At 37.1% G+C, this 23,956-nt stretch overlaps 1 protein-coding gene across 2 annotated transcripts in view; it reads right to left on the bottom strand.

The window, feature by feature from the left end:
* The window catches only part of astn2 (astrotactin 2), a 339,835-nt gene that overhangs the window by 1,471 nt on the left and 314,408 nt on the right, over nucleotides 1-23,956 (bottom strand). For both annotated transcript variants that reach the window (XM_028462826.1, XM_028462827.1), the window contains exons 17-19: nucleotides 19,189-19,496; nucleotides 2,795-2,928; nucleotides 1,361-1,509 (exon numbers count right to left, since the gene is read on the bottom strand). In XM_028462826.1, coding sequence (XP_028318627.1) covers nucleotides 1,361-1,509; nucleotides 2,795-2,928; nucleotides 19,189-19,496 — 591 coding nt within the window. The remainder of the gene's footprint in view (nucleotides 1-1,360; nucleotides 1,510-2,794; nucleotides 2,929-19,188; nucleotides 19,497-23,956) is intronic.

Here is a 23,956-nt window from a genome sequence, read left to right as displayed (position 1 = left end):
ATATATATATATATAATAGATATATATTATAGAATTGTAAATGATATTTTAAGTGACTGAAGTAAGTAATTTTGATCACAATTTAAACTTGCGACATTGGGCATGCAGAACAAAAAATACAACTCAGCGCCTCATGATGTTTGGTAATCACATCATCCCAGGGTGATGTATTGACTATATTTATATTGACACTGATCGATATCTAATAATAGTCTTTTGCAGAAGCCACCAATATCTCTATGTAGGAAAATACCTGCAAAATAACAAATATTATCAAAATTGTTGATTTACTCAAACTTGAAATTTGAATAATTCATGAGGTAAAGCAAGGGGGGGGGGGTATCATATGATATTGCACCCCACTCTCATTTTTTGCGTGGCCACATCCCTCCATACCCCATCTCATCACATGCTTTTGCACTAGAACACAGACTTAAGGGCATTGGAAGGTGACCTGTCGACAGACACAAAAGTCCAAAGTCGAGAAACAACGGGGGCAGAGAGAGAGTGTGTATTGCATAGTGTTGTGATTCCCAAACTGGGGGGCACAACACATTATGACGACACAAGATGAGGCACAATTTTTACCTTTTTCCAATGGTTTCTTACCATTTTAAAATTCATTAAAAAATAATTTCTGCTTAAAACATCACCATATATTGCCCAGCCCTAATATCCATTCACTGATAATTCACCAACAAGCAAGAAAAAGTTGTCCGTTAAAAAGCATTGCAGGATCATGACAGCAGTTGAGGACAATCACTTTTTAATCTGTATACACTTTTAATCCCAGCTACGACAAGCTGTATAATGTTGACTGGCACATAGCAAAGTGAGTCACCCACACCATCTGCCCTTTTCTACTTGACGCCTGCCAGCATGCCTTTGTCTAGCTGTCTTTACCTTCTCCTTGCTCACTGGTGCCCACGCTTCATCCACACGCCTCCCAAGGGTGATGGACGGCTTCTACGTACTTCCGGATGTCTAAAGCTGGTTTGTTCCAGACCACCTATTTTCTTCAGTATTATTAAATCTTGCTCTCTTGTCTGACTCACCTCAGCCTCTCATCGTGATAATGACCATTTTACTCACCCTCGCACACAAAGGTCAGCACCATTTATAGTCTCTCATGAAATTTCTCTCATTAATTGTCAACTAAAGGTCTTACTTTACAGCCGATAAGATAATAAATTAAATTAATTTGTGTGTAAACTCTTGTGTAAAATTAGAAAGTAGGTGCTAGAGGTAAAGAGGTTTCACACTTTTTTGTTGATATTCAGGATTGAAAGCATTGACGCAAATGCATCTTCAATGGATTCAAATTCAAAGATCTGGTTAGAAATAACTCAAGATCCTTTACCTGTGTAGACTTCTGCCTCGGTTGGATCTTCCACTCGTTTATGCTGAATGACATAGTCCGATATTTTACATCCGATCAGAGGCTCCACATCCAACCACTCCAGAGCAACCATCGTGCTTGAAGGCTCCAGGTAAGGGGCGAGACGCAAGCTAATAGAACAAAATGGAAAAACAATATAAACATGAACAAGATAGAAACATTCAAAAATATAGTGTGAAAAGCATTCTCAACAATAAAGACATGATATTCATCAGCAGTTTCAAGTTTGCTTAGTAATTATCAAATTTTTGGGGCATCATATGACTACATTTTTTATTCATGCTCGAGTAAAACCTCGGTCAGTAAATTATAGATTTATAAGGATTTGCATGAAATTGATTGCTGTTTTTTATTATTAAAAAAATGCCTCATCAAAACAGTAATAAAAAAAAAAATGAATCTAAACACTCAAGGTCATTATTTAACCTTACTCTGTTGGTATAAGTCAGAACTAATGTGATGATTCTCCTATGCATTGTCCAAATCACAAAATAACTTTTACATTGATGCTTTTTGGTGATGGGTTTGGCTGGAACAAGCAGTCCTAAAACAAGTAAAAATAATAATAAAATAAACATATACAAATATATACAGTAAATTTAAAAAATGCATTTTGTCATAGCATAAACTAGTCAATAAATTCAGCAATAAAAGATGGTAGAAAAAAAAAAAAAACAACACTAACCCTTTACAAGCCCATTGAAAGTGCAATACCTACAGTATACCATTGTATATCCCATGTATATTTCAACAAACAATACCTATCAAATGCATTGGTCCTTCTGCAAGCACAGAAAATTTAGAGCAACGTGTTGTATGCACATTGATAAGTACATTTTAAAGATGTTTTCAATGAGATTGTCTAAAGAAATATAAATAGTAAAATAGCCAAATATGTTGATTAATGTTAATTAATATTGTCCACGCTCTATCTTTTTTCTCCCCTGGTTGAAACTTAAACTTGACATGCTTTAAAAGTCAATATAAACATAGTGTGCTATATACAAATAGGACAGTTCTTAAAATAATTCAAATAAAATAAAATAAATTCTGAGCTTTATAATCTGATAAATTGTGATTATTTTGAATAAATCAAGAAATAACATGATTTAATAGAATGAATTAAAATTGTGAATATTACCCTACTGCAATATTGTACATATCACACGAAGCATAATCTTATTTTCATTCATAGATTGTCTTGATATTATATTCTCTAACCAATTTTTTTGTGAGAATAATGAAAAACCAAAAGTTTAAATTTGATGGACTGAGCTTGTGAAGGCAGCTTTCTCAAATCAGGTATGTATGCACGTATGTGAGTGCGAGTGCATACATTATTTCAACTCCCTTGTGAATGAAATCCAAGGTGTCATAATGTCAGCTCACACTTACATTGGCTGCCTGAGGGGACTGCAGTTAGGCAGACCATCTTTGCTGAAGGCACTCAGGTCACAGCGACACCAGTTATCAATGACGTCGCCCTTTCCAGCACACCAGTACGAACTCATCGTGGCACTTTTGAAGGCCTGTAAAGGGTAACAAGTGAGAGAAATGCAATTATCTCTTGGAACATACGCACGCTCCCATACCCCACCCACCCCCGTTTCACACTGCATATCCAATCATGTATGCATACGTTCCACTTCTATTATTCTGATCACTAATTCCACCTCTTAAAAATATCTATTGGATCTTATGCACCAAATGAAGTTCAGAAGTTTTTGTTAATATTAAAATTGGGCAAAATGGGGTTATTGGAATGCAAACGCATACTCTCTCTTTTCTTCTCTATCTCTGTTACACACACGCATACACACACACAAAGAAGACGAATAACCTTTTCATACCCACCGTTCCCAATTACCGAAAGGCAGGAACATCTCAGAAACATCGACAGGCTTACTCTGTGATATTGTAGATGCACTGTGACTTTTATAATGGAGGTGTGAAAGCTACCACAATCCCCACCTCACTTATTCTATGCATGTTTGTGTGTGAAATCAGTCGCTGTCGGTCGTACTGCGAAGGGGAGTGGCATGGGGGGTGGGTGGTGGTGAGATATTAGGAGATGACATCATCCCATAGCATCTCCCCCGTGCTACTTCATTAACGAGTAAAAGACGAAGGCAAAAAAAAAAATCAAAGGCAGAAGCTCAGTCATTTCCTAAAAGGCAGCAAAATGCCAATATAGCAGTCAAAGCAATAAAGTATAATGTCAGGGCTTTCCCCAAAGCCACATGCATGATAGAGAGTGAGTTCAAGGGAGTTCGCCAAGACTCTGCTTCCCTCTGTCACAGTCCGATCAATGTAGCACTCAGTTATTTATGTGCTCTAACCGGTTGGCAGTGCTGTCTCATACAAACTACTTTGGAAAAAAGCTTGATCACGGGCAGAAGAATAGGACACTGGAATCAGGCAAGAAAATTATCATTGACAACCAGGCATCCAGCAAAATGCAGAGAAGAGCCCCACTCCTCTGTTCTTCTACACCATGACATTCACTTATTTGACGGCAAAACAACAGACGAGCCCAAACTCATCTGATGGAACATCTGATGCAGCACGAGCACATGAATGCATGGAAATGGACACACGCACAAAAATACTCCAGCGATTGATTTTCAAAAGTTGGCTGCTTTGTTTCATTGGAGAAATGCCAAGGAAGATATCTGCAGCATGATGATTAGTAAAAGTGACATTTGAGATGACTCTGATTAAAAGTCCTGACGAGAAATGCAGACAGCATGGCCAAAAACAAACAAAAAAAAAGAGTCTGGGTATGCTTTCTGAAGCTGAAGTTAGCATTTCCACAACACTGCATTGTTAGCTCAGAAGGAGGCTCAATCAGATTTCATGGGAATTGACTTCTTCCAACATTTCATGTGCTCGCACAAGGCAAATGACCTTGAGAGTGCAAGTGACCTAAATGAGTGGCAGAGGAAAGAGTGAGGCAGGAAGAGGGTGAGGCAAGAAAAATAGGGCAGTAAAGAAACAGCCAAACAAACAGGGAATCAAAGGTGTGACTTCCAACTTTGAAAGCACTTCCAACCGCTCTTGCAGAAGTCTTTCTCGTTTTACGTATATCCTTCAGTACAGGCTCCTCTAAATGAGCTTGCTGAATGAGCAGCTATTATACAGGGCAGGGAAAAAACTCTAATCCATGGCCATATAATAACCCTGTGGAAAACCAAAAAGGTTATTATGTTTCTCCCACTTTGCCTGAACCCATGTGGCTAACTGCTGCCAGAAAACAACAGCAGCGGGAGTCTTGCCACCTCATGTCAATGGGTAGCAGGCCACAGACGAAGGCAACAGAAAAACGTTGACTCAAGTGTAGGCAAGCAGCGTAAACAACAAAGAGAAATAACATCCAACATGAAGAGAAAAAGAATTTAAAAAAAAAAACAAGGGTTACTTTGTCAGTTATGCCATTGAGTCTGTTCATGATTGTATGGCTTCCCATTTTTTTAAAAAAGAAGAAAAAAAGAAGCGATTACCACCATGTTTATGTTTGAGGAGTAATGCAAGCCAGTCTCCACTATGTAAGTGGGGAATCCAGCAGCGGTTTATTGAATGGAGTAGAGAGTTGTAACAGGGGCACAAGAGGTGAAGTAGGTATTTAGATTTGCTTTAAAATACATCACGGTGATTGTTAACCAACGCAAAAAAAAGTGTTGGTTTCATGCATAAAGGAGAATAGAGCAATGTGTCTGACCGAGGCAAGTAAAACATTTTAGGTTAACAATAAAAAATCCTTGAATAAGAAGAGCAGAGATTCTACAAGGTCCAGGTCAGAGGACTTTTATCTGCAGTGAGGTTATAAGATAAGTCACAGTTGACAATGGGAGGCTATTCTAAACCATATTGATTACCCACAATTATGCATTTCCCAGAATACCACAGATGTATAAGCTTTCTGCTTTGATTAGATAACACAAGACTCATTCATCAATGGACCTGTTAGGAACACCAAGTGTTTTGACCAACCTGATTCTATATACACAATAGTACTTTTTTTTGTTGCATCAAATATGCTTTTCGGGAAGTCATGAAAGTCATGCTCCATTAGTTACACTAACAGATGCTCCTCTCATTTCATAAATGTAATTTTTCTATCCTGACCTTATCAATACTAAAGGAATTGAGCTGAAATGCAATAACTTTCTACTTGAATGAAAGACAAGACCAGTGAACAGCAACACCACTAAGCATCAACAGCAACCTCAGCCACAAATTCCAAGCTTTGACGTCATTTCAATCCTGCAGACTCACTGGCACCAAAACACAATTTGGACCTTTCACTTTCGAAGAAGCCTGTCGTGACTTAGAAGAAGGCAAGAGATGTAATTTTGACCTCTTTAATGTATTAATCTGTTTGTCTAGTCTACGCTGACCATATTACTGTCCGCATCCAAAGGCTAATACACAAAAACACTGCCCAGCTGGCCCAGAGTATTGATTTATAAGATAATCACTGGTGGTGGTAAAGAGTCTCATTCAGCACACAAGGCCCACCATCATGGTGTCCTGCCTGTGTGTGTGTGTGTGTTAGTTGCTGCACATCAGCGAATTTACGTGGCTTAAGCAATCATTCAAGGCTAATGGTGTTAACAAAGACAACGATGGGCAGCTTATAGGAACCTTTTCAAAAGTGGTAGTTCTAGGAAATGGGACACTTCATGGCTGCGTCAGGGTTGGTTCACCTAGCAGTAGAAAAAAAATGTAACTGTAGTATTAGTACTGTTACTTTAGGTTAACGTCTCAAGTAAATAAAAAAGTACTTCTCCATTACACGAGTAAGAGTATGTAAGTATTTTGTTAAAAAAAAAAAAAACGACTCAAGTACTGAGCAACTGGTGATTAAATTATTTACTGGTTTATTTATTTTCAAATCAGTGTGAATATACTACAGCATCACTTTAACTAAAACAAACATGAATTAAATAAGATAAATTGTTAAATTAAAAATTATCTTAAATGTCTTTACACTCTTAAAACAGCACAATAGGGTCAACTGGTAGGGGTTGGATAGAAAAACAGGAACAAAGCATTATGTGCATATATCACTGTCCATAGACTATTTTTATGGTACTTGCTCTACAACCAGAGTTTGTGTCTCTGTATTGGACCATAGCATGTACCCCAAAAGATGCACATTTGAGTAACTTACTGTATGACGTTATAACAAGGCTCATATTAGCATATCTGCAGCCAAAATGTGAAAAATACAAAAAAAAATAATTACTACAACTTACTGCAACGTGTTCGCTCAAGTTTGACTAACCTTGGTACATACTGACCAAGGTTAGTCACGGGGCCTACAGGGTCCTGCTAATAGCACCACACTGGCTCTGGAAACAATGGTTTCCAACCCTTCTTTGCATTGTATATGGATGACACTGGCCACTCCCAGTCAAAGTGGACCTGCTGTCTCAAGCTGTAGGCCTGGCCCCTTGTCTAACTCTCGAGTACACCTGTCTTTGACACCGTAAACAATGCCAGGGCACCCTCCAAATGGGTCAATTACCAAAAGAAATACAAGAAATTGGCAGTTATCTGGATCAGTGATCCTGACCATTGTTCCATGATGTTTCACACTTTAAAGGCTTGTAAGAAACTTCTATCCCCATTTATATTGATACAGTAGGTTCAAATGTATGAGCACCCCCATTTTTTCCATCCAAAAATTGTGATGAAATGCACAATTTGGTTGTGGATGAAACTTGGTGGGTTAATTGACGAACCAACCCAACATAACTGAATCAAATTTCATAAATATCGGTCACGTACAAAAGCAAGATATATATATCGAATTTTTATTTTTATTTTGGCAATGATGAGAAATAGGGATTGTTAATTTTTTACTTATCCAGAATAAGTATATCAATCCACATCCCTTACAACATTTATTTGAATTTTCCATGGCGTAAGGTCTATAATTGGTTTACAAAGAAAACGAAAAAAAAAAAAAAAGAAAAGAAAAAAAGAAGAAAAAGTCAAAATCGATTAAGCACTTTTGACGTAATCTGCTAACAAACAAACAAACAAACAAACAAATAAATACACACCGATAATTGCAGATCTTGGTTGTTTTGCTTTGGGTGGGTTTTCATCTAATTATGCTTTAGCTGTCATCTGTTGCCAGGGTCACAAATATCAGCCTTCGCCCTGCAGAAAAAGCAGTTCTGGCCTTTGTGAACTAAATTTAATGACCATGAGTTGCTTGCTTTAACCAATTATGGTTCAAGATGATGCACCCGGGCCAGCAAGCTGCCGTAAACGTCAACTGATTATTTTCAGCTCTCTGATTGAACAGTCACATAGAATTCCGTTATCCGAGGATAATCTAAGTCAAAGTCAAAAACTAGGAATGTATTCATGGTTAACGGGATTTAAAGAGGGCTGCAAGTTGTTCTCTTGGGAACGACTATTATTTATTTATAATAGATAAACATGGTGTTTGGAACCTCAAAAGTGTTTGCCAGCTCGAGTTGTCAATGCAAAACTGGAGTAACCAATGCGAGGTAGGACAAGTATTGGTAGCAATTCTCTTAAAAAAAAAATACACAACTTAATGAACCAGTGTGCATGGGAACATAATTTCACAAGGGGAGATTAATGAGCCATCCTTTCTTGCTTTGATGACAGATGTGAGTAACGCAGCGCAAAAGTAAATACTTGACCTGCAGCAGTCAACAAAGTCACACAGTAAATGCCTTCAGTCTAATAATCTACTATTCAGAATCTACTCTGCATTGAATAAATACCAAATTGGTGTCTGAGCAAGACTGAATCGTTACTTTTTTTTTAGGTAAACTATCTAAATCTAGAATTGTTTATTGGGTTGGTATCATTTTGCAAGCTAAAAAACATCCATGTGGATTAACAGCTGTTACAGTCATATATTCATTCTATAGTTTTGAAGCATTTATCACTGATTTTAAAAATGTTCAAGCAGAAAATTATCAGAAAATAGCAGCCAATGCCTTTAAAGCCATGCACATTGGTGCAGCTTAAAACCTCTCCAGGAAGTAGCGGTTTGCTTTTAGTGTATCCCAGGGGTCACCAACGCGGTGCCCGCGGGCACCAGGTAGCTCTCATGGACCATGTGAGGGGCCCTTGAGAGTTCTAGTCACCAATGAGCTCCATCTAAAATCTGAGTTGCTTTCCAGAATTCAAACTCACAAAGATAAATACAAATATTACAGATGTAGTTAGTACTTAGTAGAGGGAAATACTGCTAAAGTCTAATATAATAATAAAGTTTTAGTGTTAAATTAACCATCTTTAAATGTTTATTTTACCTGAAACATTGTGACCAATGTTTTTAAGTACTGCAGATTTGGTGTATTGGTTGTGGTATGTTATATATAATATTATACAGTATATATAAGATATAATCCTAAAAACGCAAGAAGAATTTTTGTAAAATATGACATAATTGTTAGATTTTACATGTTGTACGATTAGTTAAAAGTTGTATGTTAGAAGCTAATAAAATAGGAAGATGATCATTTTCTATGAAAATAAAACAATTCCTACCTTTTTGAGTTACTGCTAGCCTTCCTTATGATCTTAGCCTCTAATTAAAGTGAAACCATGAAAACGTAGTATTTAAAAAATGCTTTTCTAACTGGTAGCCCTTCAAACTATACAGTACCTATGAAGATGCTCACTGTTTCAGAAAGGTTGGTGACCCCTGGTCTATTCCATGCTAAAGGTTAGTGCAGTTTCTTCTTTAGCCTGAGTTGGTTGATTAATTCATACTCCACTATACTTCTTCACTAGAGTTGGTCTCAGCATGAAAAAGCTGGGTACAGCCAGGACAGGCCTTAGTCCCATACGGCTCCAAGAATTACCTCAACTGTATGTAACCTTCTTTCTTAAACCGCAGTCCACTTACAGTTGTAGAGCACTGCAACCTCTTTCATTTCAAACCTGCCAGCTCTCATCTATCCCGCTGAAAATTCAGGAGACACGCCCCTGCAAGAGGCTGCAGTACCGGGTTACAGTGAGAGCATGACAGCAGCCCCTCCGCAAGATATAGAGCATTCTGACCCATTAGACTCACAAGCAATTTGTTCAAAAGGTTTGCCATAATTCAGTCACAACAACACAGGGCATAGGAGCACTGGCAAGCAACACAGACGTAAGCTTATTTATTTATCCACTGAGGTATTTTTCTCTGGCACTGAAGCTGTATTTGGAAGTCTGTGTGTTCATGTGTGTGTTTCCATGCACGCATTAGCCTGTAAGCAAGACCACCTCAGTCAAGTCCAATCTAATTCCAAGACTTGTTCCACTTGAATTCAAGTCAAGGCCAGGTTTAATTCAAGCCAAGCCAGAAAACATTGCAGTTTGAAAAATATTTACTACTAGCACAAAGAAAGGATAAACCTCAAACTTCTCTTTGCAAGGACACAATGATTGCATTTTTTGAAGAGAACTCATCCTTCTAGCAAAGGCTATCCAGGGTAGTTTTTTAATGAATTTTTGAACATGTCCAGGTCACAAAGTTTTTAAAAGAAAAATAAAGAATGTGACTATCTACACGTGTGTATTCACAACAAAACACGCCCTCTGCCATGCTTAATCCCCGTTTTCTGGTTCAAACTATTAGCTCCCCAGGATGGACAAGTGCTGCTAAACCAATATCAAACCTGGATCAACTGCCAGACAGAAGAAGTCTTCAATTCCACCCATCTTCAGCACAAGATATTAAAGACAACCAAAGAAGGACCATCCATCCATGCTTCAATTTTCTGGCTCGCTTGCTCAGCATTTTTAGAGTCGTGGGGATCTGCTGGTGCCTATCCAAGGAAGGACCACTACAGAACAAACCAACACTGCCTTTAATATATAGACTAGTGACGTGCAGTCAGTGTAGGCAGGGTAGGCAGTGGCTACCCAAGGGTGAATTGATATTTTGATTATTTGTTTTAATTATAATATAATTATAATTTATTTTTCAATTTCCGATAGCCTACAGTACCAATAAGTTTGAAAGCGTCAGCATTTTGTGTTTTTCATAGCCCAAATGACGCAACACCACTATTTCCTGGTACGGCAGAGACGCTGCACAAGTCACTCTCACTCCTGCGCTGCATTAATAAGGCAGGAGGAGGCTGGAGGAGGCCACACCCTCTCCCAAAGGCACATTGCTGCTCTGCCTGTGCCCCTCATATCAGTGTATGGATGTGTTTGTGCATGCGTAGTCAGTTCCCCAATATGAAAACCATTTACGTAAAAAGGAAGATTGCTACGCTGCCTTTCGACGTAACCGTGCTATGCTGAATGCTATGAGCACGTTCACTATATACATTAGTGAACTGATACAGAGCTGCTGCTGCTACGTTCTCTAGCTAGTGGGCGGGATGACACTACAGGCAGGATGACAGCGCTAGAGACAATAAGGACATTTTCACAACTTTTCTTTGAGGAAAAACGACAGCTTTTAAAAGATTAGAAAGCAACACTTGAGCTACCAGACCTTCAGCAAGGGAAAGGTCAGAAAATTGTCCGTACTTTCCACAGTGAATGGTACAAAAGATTGTTGTTGTCATTTTCTCCATGTTTATGTGTTTCCAACACAAACAACGAATACGCTGCCAAGATGACAATCCCAAAATGAATAAAGCCCTGAGGTTCTCCGACAGGGGCCGTAAAACTGGAACGCCTCACCGTGTGTGCATGTCCTGACTATAGGGATTACTAAAACGCCAGCGCCGGAGGACCTCAGGGTTCGAGAAGGCTCGTAGGGTAAAAGTAGTCCTGAAAGATAAGAAAGCCCAATATAATAAAGACACTTAAAAACCAGTAAGAGAACCTTAAAATCGATACTGAGACACATAGGGAGTCAAGGCAGCAATTTAAAAAGGGATGTAATGTGTTGTGCTGCTGATTTCTGTAATTATTGTAAAGTTGAAATACCCTTTTTGGGAAGACCAGAAAGCAGGGCATTACAGTAGTCAATCCAACTGGTGATAAAAGCATGCATTAGCGTCTCCATGTTGGCCTGAGAATGAATGGGGCGGACTCTGGCTATGTTGTTCAAATGATGAAAACCTAATTTTGTTATATTTTTAATGTGAGGAATAAAAGTGAGCTCAGGGTCTAAAATAATGCCAAGGTTTTTAACTTGTGTGGAAGGAATCAAAGATGCTGTTTGTAGTTTAGGTAAAAGTTCCTCTCTCTGGGCCTCAGGACGAGAATAAAAACTTCAGTTTTGTCCTGATTGAGCTGGAGAAAGTTTTCTGCCATCCAGGATTTGATCTAAAATACAGTTAAAAATAGCATCCATTCAACTGGTGTCATCAGAAGACACGTAGATATACAGCTGTCTATCCTCAGCATAACTGTGGAAGTTCACTACGTGCCTCCTGATGACATCACCAAGAGGGAGCATATATACATTAAATAAAACAGGGCCTGAAATTGATCCCTGAGGTACACCACATGTTATTTTATGGACCCTAGAGGAGAAAATATCCAAACTTACCATAAAGATCTTGTCTGTGAGGTAGAATTAAAATTATTTGTGAACAGCACCAGAGAATCCCACCAGATGTTTGAGTCTATCTAAAAGCATGGTGTGGTCTACGGTGTTGAAAGCTGCACTAAGGTCCAGTAGAACCAACACCGTTTGTCATTTTGTGTCCAGGTTGTACCTAATGTCATTTAAAATCTTCAATAGTGCAGTCTGTGCTGTGGTTCACTCCAAAACCAGACTGATACTTTTCAAAAATATTAAAATCAGCTAAGAAGTTGTTCATTTGAATAAAGTTTTTCAAAAATTTTGCTTAAAAATGGTGAGTTGGATATTGGTCACAAAAAAATTCCAACTTTTTTCAAATTTTTTGCATGAATTTCTTGTGTTTCTTACGGCTTTGTTATAAGGTTTTAACTGTTCATGGAGGGTTTGTTGGTGAATTGTTGTTTTGCTGTTTCTCCACCTTCATCTTCATTTTAGCCTGTTCAGTTCTTCATTTCTAAATAGAGCTTTATGTTTTTTTATTCATCTTTTTTGTCACATCTAAATAGAACTGAAGTTAATTGTTAAAACAGGTAAAACAGGCGGTGGATATTTGTTTAAAACCTCCTTAAAGTTTGCAGCCACTTCAGGTGTGATGTAGCACCTCCTCACTGTTCTTCCTGCTGGATAACACCGGTAATATTACATAACACACAGCAGTGGTCAGAGACAACCAAGTCAACAACATAGGATGCACATGTGGACAGGCCATGAGTGGTGACCAGGTCCAGAGTGTGTCCTCTGTTGTGAGTCGGCTGCATGATGTGCTGGTAAAAATCCATAAAATTAGGAACATTTAAAAAGTCCCTAGCAAAAGAATCGAAAAGGTTATCTACATGTAAATTATAATTACCAATTAAAAGAATCCTATCAAATTTGTTTTAAATATTTGATAAAAACTCAGAAAACTCATCAATAAAAACAGTGCATGGTTTTGGGGGTCTATAAACAGTGATAGAAAAAATTGAAGGACTGCTAAAAACAAAAGCGTGAAATTCAAAAGAAGAATAAGATTTAAATAAAATAGGTTTGGTGTCAAGGTTGTTTGTGATAATTGATGCTGTGCCACCTCCCCTCTTACCATACCATATGCTAAAGGAGAAGTAAAAATTTGCTGGCGAAGCTGGAGTGAGAATAATTGGTGCGTCAGTACCCAGCCAAGTTTCAGTTAAAAACAATCAATCAAGTTTGTGGTCAAAAATCTAATTATTTATAATAAAAATACTGTCGATAAAAGGAGAGTGGGGTGATTTTTGATAAAAAGGCAGAGTCTGAAAATTAATAAAATTAGCAGTGTTTTTATCTGGTTGTTGTTTGTATTGGACTCTGCTTGTGTTTAAAACGGGGATGTGTGTAGTGGAAGAGGGAAACCGTCAGAAATGGGGATGGGAGCAGGACTGCACAGCGTACCTTACGTTGGAAACCAATACTTGGCTTAAGTTTCTTTAATGGTGTTTTACGATCTTGATTTTGTTAAATTAACACTTGCCAGCCAAATCGTCATTGGTGTCGACATTGGTGGTCTCGATTTGCAACGCCCTGCCTACCCAACCCTCGTGCTCACGGCATGTCACCGATATAGACCCTAGACCAATGTCAAAATCCCAAACTGGTAACACAGCACATATCATTTCAGTGGCTTTTAACGTGGTTCTTTTAAATGTTCATTCATTTGCCATCAAAATTTGCTTTTAACAAAAACATAGTTGGATAAGAATGCACTCGTGTTTCTCACATTTTAAGTTTTTAGAGTTTTTATCAAGAATACATAACTCCCACAGTGAAGCACTTTTGGCCATTTGTTTTATGATGACAAGGGATCTTATGGATTTCCTTTACAGCCTTTCTTGGACCCGACTCACAAAAGAGGGCACACATTGAACCTGGTCATTAGTCACGGCCCATCCATCTGTTTATTCTCTGCCATTGAGCTATATCACATCATTTTAGTGTGTTTTTTAGCATTGCTACACAGGACACTGCATTGAAAAGAATGAAGAAGTGCTAAATTACACCTGAAGTGTCAGCAAATTTCACTGAAGTCTTGAACCAAAATCATGTCATTTTATTGTTATTGATTTTTAAAGTCAATTCAAATCCTGCATTAGTTTGGTAGGTCCTCCAGTAAACAAATAAAAAAGTAAATTGAGTCGTCTAAGGAGAAGACTAAACTAAATGGAGGCAATCCAACTTTAATATTCACTTTGAAATGTATCAAAATTAACTCTACACATATAATGGTGCAGTCAAATCAGCAAGGAACAACAATTTCTCAAACTTAGTTTAGCAAAACACCAATAATCCAGAAAAACTATCATTGACTACTGATAACCCAATAAATCCCAATATTAATAAACAAAAAAATGCATTAGGCTGCTGATCATGAGATACCTCCTCACTAGCCTTTTATTCTTGCTTCTTTTTACTCTTTTATTTCTATTGTTAATTGCTTTTTTAGGTAGGAAAAGTGCAATATAAATAAAGTTTTGAGTGATTAATCATCTTACGGCCTAAACATGTACATAAACGTCTGTCCTGCAATTAAATTACATAAAATCTAACCCTTAACTTAATAACAATTTTGCTAACTTTGTATTTTTTGTACTAGAACTAAGACCTGTTCAAACCCAAGCATACACACGCCAATGCTATCCAACAATAGGTCAACCAAAGACAACAGAGCCCAGTATACATTGTTTGTGTCATGCTCGAAACATGTACAGTAAATCCCCCTCTGGCTAAGCATGAGATTCATAAAAGAAGGACACAACATATCCTGTCAAACAGTCTGACAACTCATAGAATGTGAGTCAAAGAGAAAAAGAAAAAGGACCCAAATAGTGAGGGACAGGTGTATGGAAGCCCCATAGCAGCGATGCATAAACTAATACAGGTTAATTCATTACTGATATGATCCTATTCCATAAAACCCCTAATTTAACAACTCGCTCTCCTTTTAGATTGCTGCTGTGGGTCTCAGGGATAAAAAGGGACCTCATCTCACAGAGAGCTTTTGTAACATGGCAGCTGTCTTCCTCGATAGACCCATCCAAGTAGAAAGACGGTCTCCAGCAAAATCGTGCACGGGGAGAAAAGACTCACATTTAAACGACGGAGTAAAAGTGAAAGAAGGAAATGAAAGAGAAGGAGTGGCTTGTGACTCGTCTTTAATGCAATATACGTATGTACGTTTTTTGACTGGGAGCAGCTGTGGCCAAGAAAAGAGGAGAAAGCAGGGAAATGAGGAGCGGAGTGATGGACTCCCCTCCCTTCTTAAGAGGTCGATGACATCAATAAGAAGCTAATAATCCTGCCTTAAGCTACCTCAGAAGGGCTTGCCGGAGCGATTCACTGCAGTCTACCCCTTTTCCTTCCTCCTCATACATCACACACTCCACATCACCAAAAGACCATGGGTGGGTAGAGGAAGCGAGAGGGAAAGATAGTGAGGTGTTTGGATGGGAGGGGAAAAAAAAGACATTTTGCTCTTCCTCACGTTTAGGTATCGATGAGACTCACAAGGGGCCGTCTGCTATTGATCTTTTCTTTGGGACTATTGTGCTTGTTATGGGGAGCACGTTTAGGATACTACAGGACACTATATACAGCATGAGTGATCAGGACTGCAATACACACACGTACTCTATACATGAACATATGCATGTTCACGATGTGTACGACTGTGAGAAGCTTGATTAGGAGTCGGGATAAAACCTCCACCCAGTGTCTAAATTAGTGTGAGCGTGTGTGTGTGTGTGTGCGTGTTTGGTGTGAGTCACCAGCAAACACTTCTTGGTTTACTCGCACACGCACAGAGAACACTTGCACTACATGTTAGGTAAGAAACATATGGTCAAGAGAGAAAGCGGGAGGAAAACATCACCCGCTAAATGTCAATCAGACATCGACTCTTTCGAAATTAGCTTACGGAAAACGGAAAAGAAAGTCATTGTGATTAACTTTCACTGCAACGCGATCCAAAGACGTCTCATTTAGGATTAAATCCTAAAAGCAGTGCAAACATGTGGCCTATGGGATAATGTTTCATTTTTTCTATCAATGCTTGTATAGACACACAATTTGCAAGGACATGTATATTCTTTTATATGCACACATGCACACAGTGACTTCCCCACAGGAGAAAACCATGATGTCATCTTGTTATGCCCTTTGTACAGTGAACATTTCCAATGATCAAAATTAACCAACTATTGCCACCTAGAGGCTAAATCTGGGAATTGCAACACTTTTTTTTTTTTTTTTTTCAAACAGTCATGGAGGACACCTAGTGTAGTTTGAAAGCATTTTGTTACTGTCACAAGCAGTGCAAATCACCATCATCCATCCATTCATCCAAATCTTGTGGGTTTTTTTTGTTGTTTTTTTTTTTATCTCTTCATCTTTCTGCTCACATTTGCCTGCAAAACCATTGAACTTCTCCAGTTTTTGGCTTGTGATTAGACATCCCTCCATCCCTTCCACTGGTAGAGGACTGAGAAACTAGGACTTCTCATTTTTCTGCTCATTTTGAAATCTAGTCTTACCAAAAACCATATTTTGGCCCATCTCGTCTTCAAGCCTTTTTAGTCAAGCCCCTTGAAGGTTTTTTGGGTTTTAAAATTAAATCTTTTATTATTCATGTCCTCCATTTTTGTTATAGTTGTTTTGTTTTATTTCTATCTTAAACTGTGCCAAGCACAAAATAAATAAATAAGAAATCAGATAAAAATGACTGACTAATCATTTTTGAGTAAATGGAACTATATTTGTTTGTAAGTTAGCTTAACTTAAAACAACTTAAGTACATAGAATTAATTAAATACATGCTAAGAACGATCGAGTCCGTTTTTTCTTCCGTCTGCATTAACTCCTCCTACACCGTTTGTCTGATTTTGACAAATAAGCTATCAAAAATTTCTGAAAGTTCCAGAGATTTATGCTTGTATGTTTATAATTTGTAACTTTAAAACTTTTTGACTTATCAATTTTTTGTCTTTCTCATACATTTCTATTGGAAATTTTAGCTCTTTCAACTTTCAAGCCCCGCCATTCTTCAACCAATTTTGACCATTCAACCTTTAAAGGGGACATATCATGGTTTTAAATCCTTCCTTTTTACATATAAATCATACAGTTGTGGTCTATATGAAGCGGAACTGCAATGCTTGGGTCTAAATTCCTCATTATTATAGCTCCACAGACCCCTTTTCTACCCTTTTTCTGATGTGCTTCTAAGAGCAACTCGTTTTGGTGTGGTCTCTTTAAATGCAAATGAGACACTTCATACCCCGCTCTCTCTCCAGGTTACACTCGGTTCAACTCCACCCTGCTCGGCCATTTTTGTAGTTTGATAGAAGAGATACGGTTATGTAGCGGCGCATAAACTTTTTATTCAGAGGTTATTTACAAAATGTCAACAACAGAAGACTTGTCCATCCAGCCTTACATGTTTGAGCCAGAGTCTGACCCGGTGGAGCGAGATGAAAATGAAGATGATGAACCTGCAGAACCCTAACAAGTGAGCCAACACTAGCACCGAGCTAACGCTAGCGCCAAGCTAACGTCACAAAATGAATTTTAATAGTCTTTTCGGAGAGACAAAAACGGCAAAATGAAATGACTAATGAAAACTTTAGACTTAAATAAAATCACGTAGGCCATATCATCAAGGATCTAAAACGAGCACACAGCGCTAACATATGAAGTCTGAAGACGGTGCAACTGCTAAGCAACTGTTAATGCTAACAAAACAATGACAGGGACGTCTTATCATCACACTTTTTAGCGTTATTTACAGCTTACCAAAGTGCTCTGTTCGTGGTCTCCAAAGATAGAAGGAATTGAACCCTCAATCAGACAAAGTCTTTCTGCAAATCCTTCTTTATACTGGCGGAGGTTGCAGAAGCAGTCATCCTTGAAGTGCTTCACGCACTCAAAAATGACCTTACCCACAGGTGTGGGTACATTTCCGTGAAAAATAAAACTCAACCAGGCACTTTGAAAAGGTTCTGATGCTGGGAGACGTTGTAATGAAGCGTGTGGGTTACTACATCCAACAACCCAACATTTTGACTTATCCTCTCGTAACTTCAGCATCCTTGAGCTTGGACTACAAAATAAAAGCGAGAAATAAAAATGGCGGATTGCTTGAAGTGTTGGGCCTGGAGTTGATGTCCTAATTTGGCAGTTCCGCTGCAAATACTGTGACGTCATTGTTCAAAAAACGTAATAGAGAATAGAAAAATCGAAACAGATTGAAAAATATGACCAAAACAGAATATAAAGATATCAACGGAGCACCTGAAGAGATTAATTTGAACTTTTCTGTACTTCTAAACAATCTAAATATGCATCAACATGCATTTAAGGGCTAAAAAAGTGGATTTAGCATGATATGTCCCCTTTAACATGTTCAGCTACTACCTTCAACCTTTTCAACCCATGTCAACTTTTTTCAACCTTATTGCTAATGTTCAGCTATTGCAAAGTTAATGCTTATCGAATGCTAGATTACTGCTTTTGCAAGGCTAATGCTAGGCTAATGCTAGGTTATTGCTAATGCTAACACTAGGCTAATGCAAGCTAAATCCAATGCTATGCTATGCTATGCTATGCTATGCTATGCTATGCTATGCTATGCTATGCTATGCTATGCTAATGGTGAAGATAATGTTAGCTAATGCTAATTAATACTAATGCTAGCTAATGTTAGCTAATGCTAATTAATACTAATGCTAGCTAATGTTAGCAAATGCTAGTTAATACTAATGCAAGCAAAACTAAGCTAATGCAGTGCGACGCAGGCCTGTGTCACGGACTGAGTTTACCTTGTACTGAGATCGATCATGAGCATATATGCTGCATGCGCACTACTGGAAAATAATTTTTTGCTAAAAAAAACAAAACAATTTAGTTTTGTTTATTTTTGTTTTCAAAGTAAATGGACACGTGTTTTATTAGTTTATTTGATGAGGTTAGGGTTAGGGTTAGGGTTGCAGGCTCAGTACGAGATACCAGCACCTGCATCCTCACTTGCATTTTCTTCAGGAAATGCAAATATTCTAGTTTCTGTTGTGTCAAATAGAGATTATTTAAAAAAATAAACTTAATTCATATAGCACTTTAATGTAACTGTTACCATAAAGTACAAGTAGCCAGTCATCCAACCTATTAAGTTGTAGAAAATGTTGACTTTTAAGTGAATCAACTCTGGTAACTTATTTGGGTTTACAGTGTACGCACGCTGCTCTCTTACCTCTTTGGTAACATTATCTTGAACCAGGCTGTAAAGGGGCACGACGCGGCTAACTTCCAGCAGAACGGGGATGGGTGACGTCTGCTCTCCACTCCTGCCCCTCCCCTGTACGCCGTCCATCACAGACTGATGATGGCACAGGTGGCAGCTAGAGGGGCAGCTGCCCTTCTCCTCACAGCTGATCTCCACACCATTCACCATGTCATCAGACAACAGCTGGCTCTTCTGCAGCGCCGACAGGTAACTGATGAAAGGGATGGACTTGAGCTCCCGCCGCCCTCCTACACTCACGCCCTGCTCTGTAGCCTCTGGAGGGAGAGGAAGAGACAAATGGAATGGATACAATAACAAAGAGTTTTCATGAAGAATTGTAGAAGAAGAAGTGTATCAGTGATACACAACGTGTGGCTCTTTATGTGTTCATTTTTATAATTATTTGCCCAGAAAACCTTAAAAAAGGGAAAGTTTTTAACCCATATTGACCTATTTCCTTTGGCCATTTTGCAACTTTCTTTGTCCATATTCGGACACTTTTTTCAGACTTTAGCTACCTTTTCAAAAACAAATATCCCATTTCCCTATTTTTTAATCCATTTTTGCAAGTAAGTTTTGACATATATCAAATTTTTGTCCTTTTTTAAAAACATTTTTTGGCCACTTTTCATCCAAATGAGCTAACTTTTGCCCAATAAATACCATTTCTCTACATTTTGCCTCTTTTTGTTTATTTTTCACAATTTTTCGCTACATTTTGCCCATTTAAGCTACCATTTACCATTACATACCACATAGTTCCTCTTTATTTGCTCTTTTTTGGCCACCCTTGACTGCTTTTGGATCATTTAAGTCACTTTTCACTCTTTTCTTGCCACATTTTTCCATTTTTGGACCATTTTTAGCCACCTGTTACCATGTCTGCCTCCACTCGCTCGTTAAAAATTACAAAAAAACATAGCGGACCGAACCGGCCCACTTTGGGTCAACAGCCCACCGGAACAATGCCCGGTATGCTAGATGGCCAGTCCACCCATGCATACAGTATACAAAGCAAGAGATGAATACAAAAAAAAAATGTACTTTTCAAAAAAATAACATCTGCAAATGTTTTTTTAAAGACATTACAGTATATATTTGGTATCTCAGTGGGCAAGTGCACATACTGTACCTATACATGAATAAACATGTTTATGTTGTATTAAATGTTGTATTTTTGAACAGAGGACCAGATGAAGACAATCTAAGGAATCCAACATTCTTAGACATTTCTTTTGAATTAGCAAAACCTTGTTTAAGTTTGACAGATATTGCCCCAAGCCATATCACAATAGATAAAGTTTGGAAAAATTAAACTATAATCTAGACGAGGTGGGCCACTTTCATCACAACAGGGCCACAAAAAAGTGATTTTATGATCCGAGGGCCACATTATCAACATTTATCTCAGAATTTTTTAGCAATCTGAGCATTAACATAAGGAAAAACAATCGGTTTGTGTTGTCATTTAATGTTTTGTTTCATATTTACTTTTTCATATTCTCATTTTACGGCGTCTGCTGTTGTCTTGTGTGTTTTTACTGTCGTTTAATGTGTGTTTTTGACATCATTTAGTGTATTTTCCTTTCCTTTCGTTTGTTTTTTGTTGTTTTGTGAATGGGTTATGAGCCGTTTTGTAATTTTATCATTTTTCTCTCATTTGGTGTTGTCATCTAGTTTGTAATTCTGTAATATCGTATGTGCTTTTAACTCATTTTGGTGCATTTGCTTCAGAGACCGCTCAAAATTAGAGCAAGGGCTTTTTTTTTTAACATGAAATCAAAGTGAAGTTACAGAACTGTGTAGTCCCTGATGTTGTAGAGGAACTCATTGACACTTAAATAAAACTTAAATAAATTAAACTCACAGCTCTTCTGTGGCATTGACGGTAACATCTGGGTTCACTTGCAAAGTAAAAGGAAAAACAACAACTAATCCCTTTGTGCAATAATACTTTAATGGATGAGCAAAGAATGGGGCAGGGTATTGAGTCTGGAGGGGGGGTGGGGGGGACTCATTTATCACCATTGGATGTTCTCACTACAGTTTAGGGGAATGTTTTCTGATTCATTTCCTCTTAAGGGTGAAAATAACACACCATGAGGAAAACCCAAACTGGGAGAGAAGCAGGAAAAGAGGAGAGATTGGTACTTGCTGGGTTTGGAGTGTTTTAAATGGAGGACGTATGAGGCCACATGTTACAGTAGAGCAGCTCAGCCATCTGTGCTGTGGTGACAGATGGGCTTTTGTGTTCATTTACTTTACAAGGACAGAATATATAAGTGAGAGTTTTCCAAATGAGTCATAAGAGGTTCTCTCAGGTGGCTCAGAGACATCAACTTCTGGCCTATATTATATCAGACAATAACTTTTAGAAGAGGTATAAATTCAAAAGTAAATGAAAAAGAGGGAGGCGTATGACATAGTGAATAGGTTTACAACTGAAAGTAAATAACTACAGATTTATATTCAATATTTTCCTGGTTCTGTATTTTTATTTAATTTATCTCATTTTCTTTTATAACTTCTGTACAGTACTTTGGTCAACGTCTGTTGTTTTTACTGTAAAAGTGCTCTATAAATAAAATGGACTTGACTTAAGTTTATGCCAGAATCCATTCTGCTTATTTTTGTAAGTGGTTACATAAGAAAATAAAATAAAATCAGCAAATTTTTACACACCTTAAAAAATATATAGTTAATAATGATAAAAAAAAACTAAAAAGTAAATAAAAGAAAATGGGAGGTGTAGAATACATTGAATAGGTTTACAGATTTATATTTTATATTTTTTATTTTATATTTTTATTTCCTTTTAAGTTTATGCCAGAATCAATTCTTCGTACTCTTCTAAGGACTGGTGAAAAAAAAAAAAAAATAATAATAATAATAATAATAATAATAATAATAATAATAATAATAATAATAATAACAATAATAATTATTATTATTATTATTATTATTATTATTATTATTATTATTATTATTATCCATCCATCCATTTTCATACCCGCTTATTCCCGTTTATCAGGGTCGCGGGGGTCTGCCGGTGCCAATCTCCGGCTCTCATAGGGCGATGGTACACCCTGGAGAGGGCGCCAGTTATTATTATTATTATTATTATTAAAATCAGCAAAATGCATACACCTTAAACAAATTATAGTTAATAACAATAATAATACATTTTATTTGGCGGTGCCTTTCACGTGTACATTAATTACATTACATTGAATGACAAAATTAGTGGAAAAGATAAAAAACAATCTGTTTTTTTTAAGTGCTTCCAACTAATTGTATTGTATTAAAAGCATAATAATAATAATAATAATAATAATAATAATAATAAATGCTATTCATTGGTGCCTTTCACATGTACATTAAATACATTACACTTTAAATTTCGAAATTGTGGACAAAATAAAATAAAGACATATCAGTATCATATACTTCCATCTACTTGTACTGTATTAAAAGCATAATAATAATAATAATAATAATAATAATAATAATAATAATAATAATAATAATAGTGCTGTGAAAACAGATTTTTCTTAATAATGTGTCTATGTAACCTATGGGTGCTGGAAGTTTCTTCTATGAAAAACAAAACAAAAAACAAAAAACAAAAACAATAAAACAATAAATTCTTGATATCCAAAATTTTTAGAAAGAAATAAATAGCGTCTGTAAACAGCCGAGGACAGGGGCCTTGGGTCTCTCGTGGAAGTTTTGAAGCACTGCCTAAATTAGATGAAGAAAAATGAGTCTACTATGTGTGTGCGTCTGGTGAGTGTTTGTGAAACACTGGTTTTGAAAGAATTGGTGGTAACTTCATGTGGAACAACATGTAAAAAATCTCAAAGGCTCAAACAACACATTCCAAAGGCTGTTGTTTTTAGCCAGTTCACAATAAATGTACATTGCTGACCACGTCTACGACCAGTCCTCTGCAGTTTCTCCACTTTACTTCATTAATCTCATAATATAAAAACACTTTCATTAAAGTGACCAAAGTCATCCAAAAACAAACATCATAAAGTGTGTTATTTAAACTTGGTTTGTTTGCGTGTTTGTTTTGAATCTGTTGAGTCTCTTTATTGGAAGTCTTGTTCTATTTCGAAACTTTATGGCTTATTTTTGTGTGTCAGTGAATGTGAAGTTTTGCAACACTTTGTTTGTTGTCTGTTCAATTCAATTCAATTTTATTTATAAAGCGCAGAATAGAACAAAGTAATCTCAAAGCACTTAATATAAAATTCATAGTAAGAAAGAAACATGAACAAGCGTTTAGCGACAGTGGGAAGAAAAAACTCCCATATTAGTGTTAATGATTATAACCAACTATTGGAGCCAGCTTTACAAAAAATAACAAAAATATTCACTGTAAACCCATGTTGCACAATCTTCTACTAAGTTAATTCTACCATCTAGTGGTCATTCAGGATTATTACTTCTGTCTCCTAAATAAGATTATTATTTTATTTTTATTTTTTTAATGTCTCTTTTATTCAGGAAATATATTTTTTATTGTTCTTTGTGCAGCATAAGGGATAATTGTAGCATTTAAAAAAAAAAAAAAAAATGTACATTTACTACTGTAAGCCGTGGTAATGGGTAACGTCAAAAAAAAAAAACAAAAAAAAAAAAAAAAACATTCATGGCACATTTCATTATGCAACTAAACTTACCTGCCTCACCTTTGAATACTTCAGGGAAATTTACTTTTTCAAACTAC

Source organism: Gouania willdenowi, chromosome 12 (assembly GCF_900634775.1).
Source record: "Gouania willdenowi chromosome 12, fGouWil2.1, whole genome shotgun sequence".
In the NCBI taxonomy this organism is placed as follows: domain Eukaryota; kingdom Metazoa; phylum Chordata; class Actinopteri; order Blenniiformes; family Gobiesocidae; genus Gouania; species Gouania willdenowi.
The sequence above is the reverse complement of the archived record's forward strand: the minus strand, read 5'-3'. Positions and strand labels throughout refer to the sequence as shown.